We start from the raw sequence: 19,441 nt of genomic DNA on the forward strand, positions 1-19,441 counted from the left end.
TAATTGGTTGATCCTCATCCTTTACTATATATTTGCTTTACTAGTGGGATTTTTCCTTTTCTATAGATACTTCTTGTATTAGCCTTCTATTTTCCACTTAGAGAAGACTCTTTAACATTTGTTTTAGGGTCATATTAGTATTGATGAACTCTTTAGTTTTGCTTGCCTGAGAAATTCTGTATCTCTCCTTCAATTCTAAATTATAATTTTGCTGGGTAGAGTATCCTGGGTTGCAGGTTTTTCCCCTTCAGCACTTTAAATATAGCATACCACTCCCTTTTCGCCTGCAAAGTTTCTGCAGAAAAATCAGCTGATAGCCTTATGGGTGTTCCCTGATATATATTACTCTGTTTTCTTTCTTGCTGCCTTTGGAATTCTCTCTTTAACTTTTGCCATTTTAATTATAATATGTCTTGGTGTGGGTCTGTTTGGGTTCATCTTGTTTGGGACCCTCTGTGCTTCCTGTACCTGGATATCTGTTTTCTTCTTCAGGTTCAGGAATTTTTCAGCCATAATTTCATCAAATACATTTTGGACACTTTTCTCCCTCTTCTCCATCTGGGACCCCCCCATAATCTGATTTTTTTTTTTTCATGCTTGATGTCCCAGAGGTCCCTTAAAGTGTTCTTATTTTTTTTAATTTCTTTTTATTCTTGCTGTTATGACTGGGTGATTTCCATTATTCTATCTTGCAGATCACTTATACGTTCTTCTGTATTACCTAGTCTGCTGTTAATTCCTTCTAGCATGTTTTTCATTTCATTTATTGTATTCTTCAGTTCTGACGGGTACTTTATATTTTCTAGTTCTTTATTAAAATTCTCACCATATTAATCTATTTTTTTCAGTAATCCAGTTAGCATTCTTATTACTAATACTTTGAACTCTTTATCTGATAAATTATGTATTTCCATTTCATTGGTTGTTTTTCAGGGGTTTTCTCTTGTTCTTTCAACTGAAACAAATTCCTCTATCTTCTCCTTTTGCTTAACTTTCTCTGTCTCTATGAGATTAGGTGAAACAGTTACCTACTCTGGTCTTGAATGGGTGTCCTTGTATGGGAGTGACCCTATACAGTCTGCATGTGCCCAGTGGCTTTGGTGGGAGACCTGGATCTGACATGAGCATGAGTCCCATCTTCCCCCATGCTGTTCTGGCAGGTATCACATTGGTAGGAGGTGGGGCTGGAGACGAAGGGGCTAGATCCAGAGCTAGGTGTGAGCTGGGCCTTCTGCTCTGCTCAGTGGCTGATATCACCTTACTTGGAGCAAGTTTGGGTCCCAAGTTGCTGAAGCAGAAGCCCTGAGGGTAGGGTCTGAACTGGCTCTGTGCCCCCTAAGTGTGTACTCTCCCCCTCCCATCACTGGCACCCTCATCTCAGAGCAGAGAAGTGGATTGGGCACTCAGTGTGGGTCTGTGTGTGGGCCATGGCAGTCCCAGCCCTAGCTGGGGTCTCAGACTGCTTCTAATGCACTGCCTCCATAAGCACCAGTAATGGGTTCTCCTGCCCCTTTCAGATGCTATGTCTGAGCCAGCTCCATCCCTCACAACTGAGCACTCCCCTTGGCCACAGCAGACCTTGTCTTAGTGTGGAGCAGCATCATGGAGCAAGTGGGGCTGGAGTGTGTACTTCGCTCAGGCTGGAGCAGTTGTGGGAAACCGGTCAGAGGCCCAAGCAGTTTTAATCTGCTTCCTCCGCTTGTTTTGGGAGCTAGCAAGTGTGTGTGTGCTCTTCATGAGGAGTCTAGGTTTCTTACAGCCCTCCTATTAGTCCCACTGATTGTCAAACCTAAGGGAACTCGTCTATCTGGTGTTAGACCTCAGGGCTGGTGTGCCCAATATGTGGCTCAAACTGCTCCCTCCCCAGGGAGATCTCTGTCCATGTAATCCCCCTCCTCTTCTGAGTCCCCTCCCAGGGGCACAGGTCCCTGATTACTTCTCTTCCCTTCCTTCCTGATTCTGTGTGGATCTTTCTTACAGTGTTGGTTGTACAAGAGTCTTTCTGCCAATCTCCAGTTAATTTTCAGTGAAAATTACTCCACGTGTAGATTAATTTTTGGCGTTCATGGGGGGAGGTGAGCTCTGAATCCTTCTACTCTGCCATCTTGATATGTCTCCTCTGTTTTAATTTTAACGCCCACTGAAGTTTGAAGTCCATCTTCACTACAATGGGTTAAAGGCATAAAGTCATTTAATGTCTCAGTATCAGTTTTCTCACTGGTAAAACTGGGTTTTATGAAAAACACCTGGAACATATGAAGGGCTCCCTAAATGGTAGTTTCCTTCCCACTTTCCCATCTTTGCCTAGTAGCAGAGCTGTTAGGTATAGCTGTTAAGTCTATGCACTGCACAACTCCAGGGGGTTACCATTCACAAAGATTAAGCCCTGCTCCTTGGCAAATCTGAGTTGCTTCTTCCTACAGGTGATCACCATGAGGTGGGCCTGGTGAAGTGGGGGGTGGGGACTACAGTCAGAGACACTGCTTATTGTCTGTTCTTTTCAAGAAAACCAACAGCCACACAGGTAGTTCCGGGTAGGCCAGTGGGTAGGCCATCTCAGCTAGGAGAAGAGCTTTGGGTTCCTGGGAATGATCTGTGACTCCCTGCAATATACAGCCTCTTTAAAACCCTGGGCTAATAAATTACGTGATTAGCAAGTTAGCACTGCTCTGATCATTTCTCTGTGCCGGCCCAGAGTCCCTATCTGGGAGCAGGCAGTCAGGATGGTAGGGCACCTGGATAGACAGCCAGAGCAGAGGCTGTCTGGCTGGCTGGGGCCAAGGAAGAGACAAATCAGACCCAAGACCACTCTGAGGAGAAAATGGCCTCTGGTCAAGGGGAAAGGGCTCTAGGTTTGCTCCTCTCACTCAGTGGCATTAGTGACAATTCCCGTCCATCAGAGGACCATCCGAAATGAGTTTGTGGTTCTTTAAAAGATGCAGAAGTCTAGGAGGGAGAGGAACTCTGCTAATGCAGAAACCCAGGCTTTACACAAGGGCACATGGCCCTGTGTGGCCATGCCCTCCATGGACCCCTTTGGGCTACCCCAGCCTGTCTCATTCCAGTCTGAGGCCCCTCCCTCTCTGAAGTCTCTCCATCCCCATCTTTGAGTTCCCTGACCAAGGTGGGAAGAAACCTGGTGGCTCAGTGCCACCAGCTGGTGGGGGCTGGAATAAGTTGGGTGGCCACAGGCTGCCTACTCAGGATAAGCCTAGCCCCCAAGATGTCCATCATGTTCCAGCCTCCATCCCACCTCCAATGGATGTAGCTTATCCTCAGTCTCGGTCTCACTCTCACTCTCCTGTTTACTCCCTATTCCCCACTGAGACAGAATCCATCCTTTGGTATTGGTCATTTTCGTGGTGGCCTGCTACCCTATCTGGTGATTTTGCCATATTCTTTACATATTAAAAGTTTTTCATATGACAAGCATCCAGAAAAGTACATTCAACGTATATATGTTCAGTTTTAAATGCTTTTAAGGGAACCCTCATGTAACCACCACCCATGTCTCAGGTACGAACATTGTCAGTACCCTAGAAGCACCCCCTTCCTCTCTGCATTCAGGTCACAACCCTCTCTCACCCTTCAAAGATGACCAAAATCCTCACTTTTATCGTGATCACCTCCTTGCTCTTCTTCATAGCTCCACCAGCAACATATGCGCCTTTAAACAGCAGACTGTACTTTTACCTATTTTTACAGTTTATATAAATACTCATACTATGCATATTAGTGATTTTTTTTTACTCAAAATTATGTTTATAGGATTCATCCTTTAAACAATTTCATTGAGGTATAATTTATTGTTTTATTGAGGTATAATTATTCTAGTATATTCTGTCATTTTTCAAGAATGCTTCTCAATCTTTTATCTACTTCTGGTAAATATTCAGTGCCTTGAAATACCTGTTTTTGATTATTTTGTCCAGTTTTACACTTGCTTTTTTTGCAGAGGATAATCACTGACCTCTTCATGCTACAGTAACTAGAAGTCTCTCACGTGATTTCTAAGTTCATTCTTTCTTATTGTTGCCATTGTGTAATAATCCATGGTATGAATATACTCCAATTTATTTAGCTTGTTCCCTGGGGATGCACTCTCCAGTTTAGTCTATCATGGATATTTTTGGACTAGGGTCCTAGTATATGGACATGCATACTTATGAGTGGAATTGCTGGTCATAGGGTATATTAGCTTTCTATTGCTGCTTTAACATATTACCACAAATTTGGTGGCAATCCAAATTTATTATCTTACAGTTCTAAAGGTCAGAGTCCAAAATGTGTCTCACTGGGATAAAATCAAGGTATCAGCAGGGTTGTGTTCGCTTCTGGAGACACTAGGGGAGAATCTGTTTTCTTGCTTTTTCTAGCTTCTAGGGGCTACTAGCATTCTTTGGCTCATGGCCCCCTTTCATCTTCAAAGCCATCAATGGCTGGTTGAATCTTTCTCATGCTACATCATTCTGATGAGTCTTCTGCTTCCCTCCTCTCTTGTGATTACACTGGAACCACCCAGATGATCCAAGGTAATCTCTCCAGCTCAAGATCCTCAACTTAATCACATCTGTAAAGTCCCTTTTACCATGTAAGGTATTAACAGGTCCCAGGGATTAGGATGTGGACATTTTGGGGCAGGCCATCATTCTGCATTTAATACCACAGTGGTATTACAAATATTAAATGTATTGATAAGGACAAACAGAAACAGCAGTTTTTGTACATCCTCGTTAATACTTGATATTATCAGAGTTTAGAATTTTTGCCACTGGTCTGTACACTATCCCTAAGGGAATGGGGAAGGGAAGTTGAACCATTTCCCATATTTCCAGCCACTGACCAAATCATTCCACAGATAGTATTGATCATCCACAACTAAGCTGCCTTCACCTGCCTGGATTTTCAGCATTGTTTTAAGTAGCTTGGTCCCAACTATTTGACTCCTTGTATTTTAGATATTCCATCAGCCTGCTGGCTGTCTTACATGCAGACTTCATTCCTGCCTTGTAGTAAGTTTCTTCTAGTCCCCACCTGTCTGTTGTGCTGGGGTCTTAACCATACTCAATGATGAGTCTACTTGGATGATGATAACAGGGTAGGCATGTGCATTTGAAGACACATGGTATGATACCCTAAATAGAAACCCACAGCTTCATGCCCATATGTCAACTGCTCCACTGGCCATGAACTTGCTGCTAACACTTGGCTTACACTAATTGGGGTACTAGAAGATTATGAAGCCTGGGCAGCAAAAGTCATCTGAGATGGAAACCCAAAGTTTCCAGGGGATTTCAAGGTATAACAGAGCTTTGAGTGTCAAACAGCATGGCAGAGGATGCATTTTCCTGACCTTAAAAACATTTGCCATGAAAAATGCCTCTGCCACATCCACCCTCAAAGAATTACCCAGATTAGCCCCTTTTGAAAGTCTGCAGCATTTACTACTGAATTTCACCTCCCAGTTAGAAGCAGAGAAACAAGAATGCTGGGGTATACCTCTCACCAAGTATGGTCTCACAAAATACCATTTCAATTCTCCTTTACGCAGTGGAAATTTTCAGCATGGGCATGGTGCCCAGTATAATAGCAAATAAAACAGATGTGTTTTTCCATTCATATTGGTCAGGAAATTTCATAGTAAGCAGTTTAATATTTATACAAGAAATGTCATCTATATACTGAAATATCCCTATAAATTAATTGATATTGGGAAAACTGTCTTAAGGGAAATAAATGCTTGAAAACTGAAGTATCAGAAGAAGTACTTCCAATCTGTAACCAGGAAGTTTCATATTAAGCAGTTCAAGAAAACAGACACAGAAATGCTGGCCGGACTATCCTGCTATGTCTCTCCTACCCAGAAGCAGGGTGCTTATCAGCTGGCCACAGGACACTCAGGGTCTACTTCTAAAGGCATTAGCATGGCTATAGTGGCCTTGCAGGGAGACAACCCTGTGAGGGACAGCAGCCTTGCTAGAGGTCCTCCTCTGGCAGTGACCAGGTGCTTAGAACAAGGTGATGATAAGTGACACTAAGGGATTGGCTTTTGTTGACCAGAGCTGATAGTTACTGAGGTCTGGAAAGAGTCATGAGACAGGGACCAACCAATGTCTTCACAATTGACCTCTCGCCTCCAGTCTTCCTGCTTTCTTCTCCAGCTTCATGAGTAAAGGCATTCCCACAAGATATTGTCCCTAACCCTTCCAGGTTCTCTACATGCTTTCCTGTTATACATCAAGAGAGAATGGAACAAGTGGAAGACTTGCAGTGATACAACCACAGCCCTGATCTTCTACCCGAACTCCAGTTCCGCTTGTGCCAATGCCTAGGTGTCGACCTCAAGGTTTCCAAAGCTGACACTCTTATCTCCCCTCCCAAGCTTGTTTTTTCCTCCTAGGTTCCCCAGTACTGCTGATGGTGCCCCACATCTAAATATCTGTTCTTCACACTGCCTTCCAAGTCATCTCTCTGGAATAGAGCTCTGATTACATCACTCACTTGCTCAAGAAACTTCCATGACTCCTACTGCCTACAGAATCAAGTCCAAACTTGCTGCCTTGGCATCAAGTCCCTCCAGGACTTGCTTCACTGTAATCAACTATTATTCAATTCATACTCTTAATATTCCAGCCAAATAGGTAACTGCTATATACTCATTATTAGGTGTCAGGTGCTGTGCATCAGACATCATCACATTTAATCATATAATGTGCATGTCCCTAGGATTTCCACTTTTATAGACATGAAAACTATGACCAGTAAGTTGCCCAAGGCTGGTGGGGTAGGGCCTGGACCAAGGTCTGTCATGGCTTAGCCACATGCTTGGCTGTCTCATAAGCTAAGCCCTTCCCCATTTCCCAGGCAGGACATTTGCTCACATGGCCATCCTGTCTGGGATGCTTACTCCTCTATCCTAATGTCTAAATACAAAAGCCCTGGGGGAGAGGAGACAAGATGGAGGAGTAGAAGGACATGAGCTCACCTCCTCTTCTGGAAACACCAAAATCACAACTAACTGCTGAATAACCACCAACAAAAAAATGTTGGAACATACCAAAAAAGATACCCTACAGCCAAAGACAAAGAAGAAGCCACAATGAGATGGTAAGAGGGGCGTAATCATGATAAAAACAAATCCCATACATGCTGGGTGGGTGACCCACAAACTGGAAAATATATAACAGAGGTTCTCCTACAGGAATGAAAGTTCTGAGCCTCACATCAGGCTCCCCACCCTGGGGATCTGGCAATAGGAGGAGCAGCCCCCAGGGACTCTAGCTTTGAAGGCCAGCAGGGTTTGATCACAGGAATTCCACAGGACTGGGATAAACAGAAACTCCACTCTTGGAGGGTGCACACAGGGTCTTGAGTGCACCAGGACCCAGGGTAAAAAGCAGTGACCACATTAAGAGACTGGGCCAGACTTACCTGCTAGTATTGGAGGGGCTCCTGCGGAGGCGGGGAATGGCTGTGGCTCACTGTGGGGACAAGGACACTAGTGGCGGCAGTTCTGGGGAGTACTCATTGGTGTGAGCCCTCTTGGAGGACACCATTTTCTCACCAAGACCTGGCCCCACCCAACAGCCTCTAGGCTCCAGTGCTGGGACGACTCAGGCCAAACAACCAACAGGGTGGGAACACAGCCCCACCCATCAGCAGACAGGTGGCTTAAAGTCTTCCTGAGTAGATGGCTGACCAATAAACTCACCCCCTTACACGGCCCTCCCCACCAGAGGGACAAGACCCAGCTCCACCCACCAGTGGGCAGGTACCAGTGCTTCCCACCAGCAAGCCTGCAGAAGCCTCTTAGACAGCCTCATTCATCAGGGGCAGGCAGCAGAAGCAAGAAATACAACCCTGCATCCTGCAGAACAGAAAGTTAGACAAAATGAGAGGGCAGGGGAATATGTCCAGATGAAGGAAAAAGATAAAACCCCAGAAGAATAACTAGTGAAGTAGAGATACACAATCTACCTGAAAAAGAATTCAGAGTAATGATAGTAAAGATGATCCAAGATCTCAGAAAAAGAATGGTGGCACAGATTGAGACAATATAAGAAGTGTTTAACAAAGACCTAGAAGAACTAAAGAACAAACACAGTTGAACATTACAGTAAGTGAAGTAAAGAATACAGTAGAAGGAATCAATAGCAGAATAACTGAGGCAGAAGAACAGATAAGTGACCTGGAAGACAGAATGGTGGAAATCACTGCCATGGAACAGAATGAAGAAAAAAGAGTGAAAAGGAATGAGGACAACATTAAATGCAGCAACATTCACATTATAGGGGTCTCAGAAGGAGAAGAAACAGAGAGAAAGGGCCTGAGAAAATATTTGAAGAGATAATAGCTGAAAACTTCCCTAACAAGGGAGGGGAAACAGTAATCCAAGTCCAGGAAGCACACAGAGTCCCAGGCAGGATAAACCCAAGGAGGAACACACTGAGACACATAGTAATCAAACTGACAAAAATTAAAGACAAAGAAAAAATATTAAAAGCAATAAGGGAAAAGCAGCAAATAATGTACAAGGGAACTCCCATAAGGTTATCAGCTGATTTCTCAGCAGAAACTCTGCAGGCCAGAAGGGAGTGGCATGATGTATTTATCAGGCTCCCTAACTTCAGACTATTACTACAAAGCTACAGTCATCAAAACAGTGGGGTACTGACACAAAAACAGACATACAGATCAATGGAACAGGATAGAAAGCCCAGAAATAAACCAATGCACCTATGGTTAATTAATCTATGACAAAGGAGGCAAGACTATACAATGGAGAAAAGACAATCTCTTCAATAAATGATGCTGGGAAAACTGGACAGCTACATGTAAAAAAATGAAATTAGACCATTCCTTAACACCATACACAAAAATAAACTCCAAATGGACTAAAGATCTAAATTTAAGACTGGATATTATAAAACTCTTAGAGGAAAATATAGGCAGAATGCTCTTTGACATAAATCGCAGCAATATCTTTTTTGATTTGTCTCCTAGAGTAATGGAAATAAAAACAAAAATAAACAAATGGGACCTAATGAAACTCAAAAGCTTTTGCACAGAAACAGAAACCATAAGCAAAACGAAAAGACAAAGAAAAGACAAAGAATGGGAGGGAACATTTGCAAATGATGTGACCGACAAGGGATTAATCTCTAAAATTTACAAATAGCTCATGAGGTTCAATATCAAAAAACAAACAAACAACACAATCAACACATGGGCACAAGACCTAAATAGACATTTCTACAAAGAAGACATACAAATGAACAACAGGCACATGAAAAGATGCTCAATATTGCTAATTATTAGAGAAATGCAAATCAAAACTACAATGAGATATCACCTCATACCAGTCAGAATGGCCATCATCAAAAAGTCTACAAACAATAAATGCTGGAGAGGGTGTGGAGAAAAGGGAACCCTCCTACACTGTTGGTGGGAATGTAACTTGGTACAGACACTGTGGAGAACAGTGTTCCTTAAGAAACAGAGGTTCCTTAAGAAACTAAAAATAGTGCTACCATATGATCCAGCAATCCCACTCCTGGGCATGTATCTGGAGAAAAACATGGTTCGAAAGGATACATGCACCCCAGTGTTCACTGCAGCACCGTTTACAATAGCCAAGACCTGGAAGCAACCTAAATGTCCATCGACAGATGAATGGATAAAGAAGATGTGGTACGTATATACAATGGAATATTACTCAGCCATTAAAAAGAATGAAATAATGCCATTTGCAGCAACATGGATGGACCTGGAGACTATACTAAGTGAAGTAAGTCAGACAGAGAAAGACAAATATCATATGATATCGCTTATATGCGGAATCTAAAAAAAAAATATACAAATGAACTTATTTACAAAACAGAAACAGACCCACAGACTTAGAGAATGAACTGACGGTTACCAGGGGGAAGGGTGGAGGGAAGGGATAGATTGGGAGATTGGGATTGACATGTACACACTGCTATATTTAAAATAGATACCAAACAAGGACCTACTGTATAGCATAGGGAACTCTGCTCAATATTCTGTAATAACCTAAATGGGAAAAGAATTTGAAAAAGAATAGATACATGTATATGTATAACAGAATCACTTTGCTGTACACCTGAAACTAACACAACATTGTTAATCAACTAGACTCCAATATAAAAGAAAAAAGAAAAATAAATACAAAAGTCCTACCTGGTCCTTCCAGTTTAGCCCAAGTCTTACCATCTTCCCCTACAAATGCACACATTGCTTCAAGCGCCAGCATGGGAGGGCTGCTGGAGCATTTTGCTCCTTTTGTATTTTTTCAGCCTTAACATTTGCAACCTAAACCTGACAAATCAAACCTTGTCCTTGGGCAGAGTTGGAGCAAGCAAAGGGCAGAAAAGGGAATTATTCTCCGAGTAGAGCTGCCTGTGATGACCCCTGTATCTTCCCCCTGCCTACCTGGGAGATAGTTCTTGGGCGGGTCAGCACCCTGTCCAGGCACAGAAGAACCTGGAAACCAGGCCAGGACAGTTCTTGCAGCAGCACCTCCGCTCTGTGACATGTCTGCATGGGTCCTTATCCCTATGACCCCATGTGTGGGATTTCAGGTTCTGCTTTTTTGCCCTGAGGCCGTGTGATCTGCAGCTAGCAAAGGATGCCCAGGACTAAGCAGCTGCACCCTGTCCCACCTTCCCCTGCAAATGGCAAAGAAGGCTTCAGAAAAGATAGTCTCCCCTCTGGTATCAAACATGAGCCTTGCTCTGTGCCCTGAAAACTTGTGTGCAGGGGAGGGTCTCGCCTATTGTCACCAACACAGGGAAGAGCAAAGTACCTTCTGGCCGTGGTTTTGGCTTTTCCAATCCTCCGTCTTGCATGAGCTCAAAGGCAAAGGAGACGTTCAAGACCTGGAGAGAGAACGGCAGTGCATGAGGCGCTGCACTCATCCCTGGACCCTTGGGGCTCCCTGTGACCTGCCCCTGGAAAGTGAAGGAACCAGCACTGTAGCCAGTGGGGCAGGGGCTGAGCTAAAATGAGGCTGCCAAACTGGGCCGGCCACGAGGAGCGTGAGGCAGGCCCAGCCTGCTGTTGGTGAAGCGCTCCCAGAGGAGTTAAAAATCCTCTCCCTGTCTCACTGTGTTCTTGCGTCACTGCCAGGACTGTAAACTCAGGGACATAAGTGCCCACAGTTGAAAGGATCAGACGGCAAGACATGTTCAAGAGGCAGAGAAGGGTTTCTGCTTGGGACCAAATGCCCCTTGTCTAGCAGGTGGGCTGGGGCAGCCTGGGGGAGGCATCAGAAATCGGCTAAGTGCCGGCCTCAGGTCTGACCAGCCTTGCAGCCACCTGTCACCTCTGGGGAGAGATGAGGCTGGGCTGTGGCCCCAGGCAGGAGCATACGGCTAGGGGACCAAGGTGCAGGAGAGGGAAAGCTGTTCAGGACGCTCAGTGGCCTGTAGGTAGCTGCGTCCCAGCTCAGCTGTGCCTCACAATGAGCCCCCCATCCAACCACTGAAGACTCTGGGCAGAGGGGAAGCTGCCGCCCTTTCCCAAGATGGCCTCAGCAGAGGTGTGGGCAGACGGGTCGGGCATGTGGGCTCGGGCCTCCCGTGATGTCACCTCCCCTAACCTTCTGTTCAAAGCTGTCCGGGGTCAGGAAGAAGCTGTGCAGGGGCACGAAGTAGCCCTCCAGGAGCCCCATGAGCAGCACCAGGTACACCCCATCTGCAAACTGGAGGGAGAGAGACAGGTGAAGCCACTGGGTCCCTGAGCGCCCCAGCCCAGGCCCTTCCAGGGGCACATCAGCTTCCGTGTTGACCCCCGCAAAGGCTATATCCCCAGGCAGGCTGCTGGCAGTGGGTGAGGGGCAGTAACCCAAGGCAGGAAGGTCTGCTCAGCAGCAGGCCTGCCCCATGTCTGGCTGGTCCAGCACAGAAGCCACAAGCCCATGGTCCTGATCTCAATTGGTCCAGTATTTATTGAGTACTGACTATGTACCAAGCCCTGATCTGGCACAGGGACCACAGAGGTGGGTCAGGTGTGGCCCCTGCCCTGGAGGAACTCATGGTACAGTGGCGAGACTGTTGTGGAGGAAATGCAGCCGCTGCTCTGATGGAGGGAAGCATGCTGGCCTGCATGAGACTGACGAAGGTCACTCGTCCCACTGAAGGCAACAGGGAAGGCTTCTGGAGCAGGCGCTGCCTGGGTGGAGACATGAGGGATGAGCTGGAGTTAGCTAGGGAGGGCAGAGGGAGGAGGGAAAGGGGATGTCCAAGGCCAACAGCGTGAGGCTACTAGGGCTACTTCTGCTTTATGAACAGGGAAAGATCTAGTGTCACACCGGCCTGGGCATTCTCCCCTCTCACCCTCGCCTTATTACTGCTTGAGAGGCAGCATCGTATAGCTGTTAGGAACGTGTGCTCTGGAGCTGGCCTCTAGCTCTACCACTTATTAACTGAGTGACTTGAGCAAGTTACAGAGCTTCTCTGTGCCTCATTTTTCTCACCTGTAAAATGGGGACAATAATAATATAGTATCTAATTCATAGGGTTATCATGCGGCCTAAACCAGTAAATATGTGTAAGGTGCCTAGAACACTGCTTGGTGTGTAGGCAACACTTAACACGTACTAACTACTGCTATTTCTATCCGGGAAAACAACAAAGCAGTTAGACACAATGTACTGGCTCTTGCTGATAAAGCACAACTGTGTGCTCAGGGCCATGGCAAGAGGCTTAGAGCTGGTCCCGGCACCTGTGGGATGGGGGAAATTTGAAAGGAGTAGGTATTCTGGGTATGGAGAATGGCCTGAGCAAAGTTACAGAGGTCAGGGGCATATCTGATATTCTAGAACCTTGCAAAGGAGGCAGGGCCATCAAATATTTGTATAAACAACAGTCACTAGAGTTCACAAGAGGTCAAAGTTCTTGGAATCATCTTAGGAAACTTCAAAAATCCTAGACGGAATTAGTATTCTGTCTGGGCTGGGCCCAGTGTCTGAGCTCTGCTGGGTGACTGATTGGTGGGCCTGTGACTCAACCTTGGTTATGGGCAAACAACCTGGAGTATGAACTTGACCTAGAAGCAGCTTCCTCCCTGTTTCCATCCATCTGGCTGGTAGGGCCTGAGCATGACTCATCCCAGGCCACCCCAGGGTGGACAATGGGAAATAGACCCCAGCAACCGTGTCAAAATCACGGCCCGCCCATGGAACTAGTTAACTAGGCCTAATTCTGGCTGTGGCTGGAATGGGTTGAGAATGAAAGAAACTAATCTGTCAACTCAGGGGAGCACCCTGGGTTAGGGTCAGGGTTAGTCACAGCTGTGAGTACCACTGACCTAGACTGTTCCCACCTCCCTGACTGCTGGTTCCAATGACTTGGTGGTAAAACTCGCAGATAGACACCAGATATGATCGGCAGAGACCCCTTCCCTGCCCATGGGGAAGGGAGAGCTCATTCCAGCCCTCTCCAGGAATCATTGCTTCTGCAGCACGTTCCCTATCTCCTGAAGAGCATATGAAGCTGCCTCCAGAGTCCAGACACACCCAGGCAGATCTCAGTCACAGACCCGGGCATTGCCTTTAAAAATAATAGGAGGCGCCCCTGTGTTCAAAAGAAAACCGCACTTTAGAAGTTCATTGCGAATGAAAAGAGGTTGGGAAACAGGATACATTACACGGTATAAAGATTATACCTAATACAGATTAGTTATTAATTATAAAGCGGGGGGTAGGGGGGAGGAGCTTTACGGTAGGGAAATCTGGGGGATGCCCACTTAGCCAAGTGGTCAAAGTTACCACCACCAGGAACAGAGCTGATGGAGAAAAGTGCCTGAGAAGGGACTTCCCTGGTAGCACAGTGGTTAAGAATCCACCTGCCAATGCAAGGGACACGGGTTTGATCCCTGGTCCGGGAAGATGCCACATGCCATGGAGCAACTAAGCCCATCCGCCACAACTACTGAACCTGAGCTCTAGAGCCCGCGAGCCACAACTACTGAAGCCCATGCGCCTAGAGCCTGTGCTCCATAACAAGAGAAGCCACTGCAGTGAGAAGCCCGTGCACCGCAAGGAAGACCCAACACAGCCAAAAAAATATATATATTAAAAAAAAAAAAAGGCCTGAGAAGAACACAGCATTGCCTCCATGGTACTGTTCCTGAACATGCATAACCTGGTTCTAATCATGAGGGAGAAAAACAGAGGCATTCTATGAACTAAATGGCCCACACTCTTCAAAAATGTCAATGTTATGCAATGAGAGGCTGAGGATTTGTTCTCTATTAAAAAGAAACTAAAGAGACATGACCGCTAAATGCATCAGGTGAGAATATGAGGACAACTGTATTTCTCTGAAGCATGTGACACGGTCAAGAGTAGTCACATATCAGTGATTTCATATGGTTTAACCTAAATAGATTAACATATTGTATTGATGTTAAAACTGCCTGAATTTGATTACTATATTGTGATTCTGAGGTATTTAGGGGTGGCGAGAGAGAAAAAAACCCAAATATGGCCAAATGTTAACAATTGGTATATGTGCGTGAAGAGTACATGGGGATTCATGATAATATTCTTGCAACTTTTCAAAATAAAATACTGGAAAGAATTCAGAGAAATTCCATGCAGTTCACCCCTCTGAGGGAAGAGAGAGAGAATCCCCTCTCCCTTCCCCAGAAAAGCTCCAGGATCAGGGTGGAAAGCCCTCCCGGCAATGTGGCTGGGGCAATGGGAACAGTGGCTGTCCAGCGGGGCCTTGTCCCCCACCCTGCACATGGGGCCATCACCCACCTGGGTTTCCAGTTCCGTGACCTCCAGGTTCAATTTATTCAGGTGCTTGTTCACGAAAGTAATGAGCGTCTAGAAGAAAAGCACAAGCCAGACATTGAGATGAAGACTCTCACCCTGGAAGCCGCCCCTGTGACTCAACCATGATGACACAGGACGAGACCCAGCCAAGATCTCGGGCCCGGGATCCCTGTGCCGAGCGGAGTGAGGCTGAGCAGCCTATAAGGCTCTTGCGAAACTCCTTGAGTCCACAGGGAAGGATGGCCCCCAGGACTGGCAGTCCCATGCACTGTGCAATTCCAATAGCCAGGTCCAGAACTGTGCAAGGAGCAGGGAGTGCTAAGAGGGCAGAGTGACAGGTGGAGTGTCCTAGCCGGGCTCAGGGGGCCAGAGGAGAAATGACCGCCTTGGGTCCCTCCTTCCAGTCCCCCTAGGTGCAGGTACCGGTGCCAGGGAGACAGAGGGAGGTCTGTGTGAGGAGCAGGGATGGTGGGGTTCAGTGTGGGTGTGGAGACACGGGACCGTAGCCTCAGAAACCCCCAAGAGATGCTGTCATCCCAATGGGAGAAGGGACTGGATAAGGCATCCAGTGAAAACAAGACAGGTAAAACGGACATCAAGCAGGAAAGCTCTGTGTTTGTGGTGGTCTGGTGATGACACCAGTTTCGGGAAGCTTGCAAACTGCAGGGGGTGGGTTTTCCTAATGTTTTCCTACATCTCCCTCCCCTCCCTCCCTCCCTCCCTCCCTCTCCCCCTCTCAAGGAAAATGTAAAGTAGGGCCCAGAGCTGATGCCAACCCAGGTCCCAGCCACGAGCCTCTACAGGCCACATGGGCAGCTCCAGGTGGGAATTCTTTGGGATATGAGACTGTGCTGGGAAACTGGGTTTGGGCAGAGATTTGGGGTTGATTCTTATCTTAGGGGCCTTTTTCTCTCTGTGTAGATGTAGGTGTGTGTGTATCCACCCTCGACATCAGCCCTCTTTGAGCTGGGGTTCAGGAGCTCTGGTGGGCAGTCTGACTTGGAACCGGTCATTTCTCTTTACTATTTGTATTCTTTGATATCATGACTTAGTCATGATTCTAAAGTGTTTCTGAAGCTTTTTGGAAGCAGAATGTCATCCAAATATCAAATCACTCCCTAATTTTCAAAACCAGCGTGCCCAAGACATACTTCCTGGCAGAGGGCAGATAAGCGGATTGGGAGGTACAGAGCCCCAGGACAGAAGGGGAGCTCCCCCTCTTGAGGGATCAGGTCACTTCAATCCTTTTAGCCTCACTTTCCTCTTCCATAAAATGCCCACTGGGTACTTCCCTGGCAGGCCAGTGGTTAACACCCTGCGCTTCCATTGCGGAGGGCACAGGTTCGATTCCTGGTCAGGGAACTAGCATCCCGCATGCCAAAACGCAGCCAAAAATAATAATAGAAAAAAGGCCCACTGAACATGAACCTCCCCTAGGTGGGTTATGAGGATGAAAGACAAGAAAGTACATTCTCTGTAAACTCTGAAGTATCTGCTGATCTGAATTATTATTAGAATGATTGGGGGCTTCCCTGGTGGCGCAGTGGTTAAGAATCCGCCTGCCAATGCAGGGGACATGGGTTCCACATGCCTCGCGGCAACTACAGAAAGCCCACGGAACCAAGACCCAACGCAGCCAAAAATAATAAATAAATAAAATAAATAATAGAATGATTGGAATATTTCAATATATTATCCACAGTAAATACAGAATCATAGAAAATAGCGAAGCCATTCTCCCTGCAGGGATTTTTCTTGCTATAGCCCCCCTGGTCCTCTGATCTGAGAGGTGAAATAGCGGAGGGATCTGTGACTGGGAATGAGAAATCTCTAAGAGGAACCGGGGCTGGGAGGGTTCGTGGTCCTGGGCTGCCTTTCCTACTCTTTTTTTTTTTTTTTTTTTACACTGCGCCACCAGCCTCTCCTACTCTTGATGAGTAAATCTGAGACGGCCAGAATGGTGATTGTGATCTTGGACATTCACAGACCTTATAAACACACCCAAAGTTCTGGGAAACCAGAGAGGAAGGAGGTGTGATGAGGAAAAAGGCACCTTCGACAAGGGCTGGACAGAGTGGCGAGAGGGTACAGTCCCGAGCGCATACGTACACCTCTTGCTTTACTTCCACAATATGCTTAGAGCAAGACTTCCCTGCAAATGCCTAGGACCCATCCAGAAGCCCAGCAGCGTCAGTGGTCTTGTTACTTGCAAGAGGACTGCAGCTGTGGTTACTTTTCCTCTTCCCACCAGTGCGCTGACCCTCCCTACCGACTGGCCCTGTCACCAGGTTGGCACAGACACACATGCAGGAATCAAGCTGAGTGCCTGTTCTTCCCAGCTGCTACAGAATTAACTAGATCCCATTGGCAGTCAGCAGCGACAGAGGACACTCTTATGCAACTCACCATGCCTTCCAGAAAGAGCCCTGCGGGAAAAGGAAAAAGAAAGCAGTGTGACTTTTCTCTCCTCACCCTTGGTGGCAGATCCCCCCAAGCTTCCTTCCTTGGCATTTTATTCTGTACTAAGTCTCCAACTATGGGTGGTCTTTACCACATTACCACCTATTTTCCCCCTCTGCTTTATAGATTTACTGGTGTTTGCATAAAGCCTGGTATAAGTGATGCATAAAGGACTATTTCTTGCCTTAAATAAACTCACATTATTGCTTACAGTTGAGAAAGAATATTGGACTCAGAGATTCAGGATTCCCAACCATGTTTTAGGAGCAGAGCTCAGGTACCATCTCAATGTGGCATTTCACTGCCCAAGTTGCTGAGGGCATCGGCTTGGGGAGGTCAGGTTGGGCTCTCTCCTGTCCATCCTGTGATACCCACCCAAGCTGCACCTGCCATTGACCTAGAATAGGTTTTCTCAAAGAGGGCAGGAACTGGAACCATGCTCATAGAGTGAAGCAGCAAAGTATTAGGAGCACGAGCATTAGGGTCAGACTACTTAGTTTTAAATCTTACAAAGCCATTTGCTTGCTGTGTGACTTTGGGCAAGCTACCGAACCTCTCTGGGTTTCAGGTCACTTATCCTTAAAATGAGGATAAAATGGTAAACAACTCAATCAGATGTTGTGAGCATTAAATGATTTAATATATAGAAAGATTTTAGCATAATTTCTACTATATACTAAATGCTCAATACATTTTTTTCTCAATACGTTTTTGGTTCTTATTATGTTGGTTTATTCCAACTATACATCTGTCACCTATTAAACAATGACTTGTGGGTAGTGTACTGGGAAGAATGATGAACGTGGAGTTCAAGCCAGGTAGACCAAGGACAGTTTCCTCCTCCACCTTTGGGGTGTGGGGTTTTAGAAGGTGTAATCATTGCTTCATGTGCCCCTGCTCTTTCCAGTTGCTCTTCTTGTTCAAAGGAATATAGAGGAGAGTTAGGGGAGCAGGAGATGATACGAATAAATTTTGCCCGGTTTTGCGTGCGGCCAGGGCTCAAGCCTGCCCAGGGATCTCAGACCCACTCACACCGACCGTCCTGCTCTTTCTGCTTGAGAACAAAACTTCTCTTTCCCATGACAAAACTCTTACATGTTCTGATATTCCAATTTCTTAATGTAAATGAAAAAAAAAAACAAACAAAAAAGAAACCCCAAACAATCCACCACCCTAAGGTAGAGAGGGGCTTTCTGGGTCATGGCATGTGACCATATAAAGCAGATTCAGAAAAGGAAGAAAAATGTCCTTTTGAAGGTTAACAATTTAAATTCAACCCCATGTTTATGGCATGATGATTTCATGCTGGTTGGCTTTTTCGGGCACACTCTTTCCTGGAGTGCCACAAAATTAGAATTTTTCAATCACAGTTAATTCCCTCTCCCCACTTCCCCACCCAAGTTTGTACCTTAAGCATTGAGAGGCATGTTTTGAATGCACGGAAAAGGCTAAACTATAATCATTGGCTGAAGTCTAATCCCTCTTGCAATCCCAATAAATGAAAACTAAATATCAGCAAATGGATGAATTTCGGAGAAACATCTGTGTTCCATTACAGAATCGCTGGCAACAATGCTGTTGACATACTCTGTGTTACCAGTTATTTCCTCTTGGATTTGCCGAGACTGGAGGATTCCTTCTCGTTTCTGAAAACGGGGGTGGGAGGAAGAGAGAGAAATATGCATTAGAAAAATACAAAAAACTGATTAGCATTCCTGATACTTAGAAAGTTACTGGCGTTTAAGAAATGGATCCAGAGACGAGATACTGCTAGAAGTGAAATGAGGCTCCTGATTTCCTGGGACTGGACTGTACCATTCATACTTAAGTGCAATTAGTGTTTTTTCCAAACAAGTCGGCTGTTTCTTGGATGGTGAATCTTTTCTTTCTTTATTGGAAGACATTCTGCTGGAAGCACACTGTTTGCCTCCTGGAGAAATCCACAGTAAACCAAATGGAAATGAGGGCCAGGGTGTGTCTGCCCTCCAGCTGGGGCCACGGAGGGAAGCGGAGAAACACATTTAACTGGGGCGGCTGGGGTGGAAGAACTGAGGTCAACTTGGAGAATTCCGAGGGAGAGTTTTCAAAAAACGTTTAACTAGAGGAGCTTTTAAGTAAGTAGTATAGTCCTTGGGTGACTAGCTTACTCTCTGAGAAAAGCGTAGGCACTTTGGAGGT

At 45.9% G+C, this 19,441-nt stretch overlaps 1 protein-coding gene across 1 annotated transcript in view; it reads right to left on the reverse strand.

Moving 5' to 3' along the window:
* PARVA (parvin alpha) overlaps positions 1-19,441 on the reverse strand; it is a 176,280-nt gene that overhangs the window by 16,826 nt on the left and 140,013 nt on the right. The window contains exons 8-12 of the mRNA XM_024757131.1: positions 18,847-18,909; positions 13,330-13,355; positions 12,965-12,992; positions 11,621-11,740; positions 10,826-10,898 (exon numbers count right to left, since the gene is read on the reverse strand). Coding sequence (XP_024612899.1) covers positions 10,826-10,898; positions 11,621-11,740; positions 12,965-12,992; positions 13,330-13,355; positions 18,847-18,909 — 310 coding nt within the window. The remainder of the gene's footprint in view (positions 1-10,825; positions 10,899-11,620; positions 11,741-12,964; positions 12,993-13,329; positions 13,356-18,846; positions 18,910-19,441) is intronic.

Source organism: Neophocaena asiaeorientalis, unplaced genomic scaffold (genome assembly GCF_003031525.2).
Source record: "Neophocaena asiaeorientalis asiaeorientalis breed wild unplaced genomic scaffold, Neophocaena_asiaeorientalis_V1.1 scaffold504, whole genome shotgun sequence".
In the NCBI taxonomy this organism is placed as follows: Eukaryota; Metazoa; Chordata; class Mammalia; order Artiodactyla; family Phocoenidae; genus Neophocaena; species Neophocaena asiaeorientalis.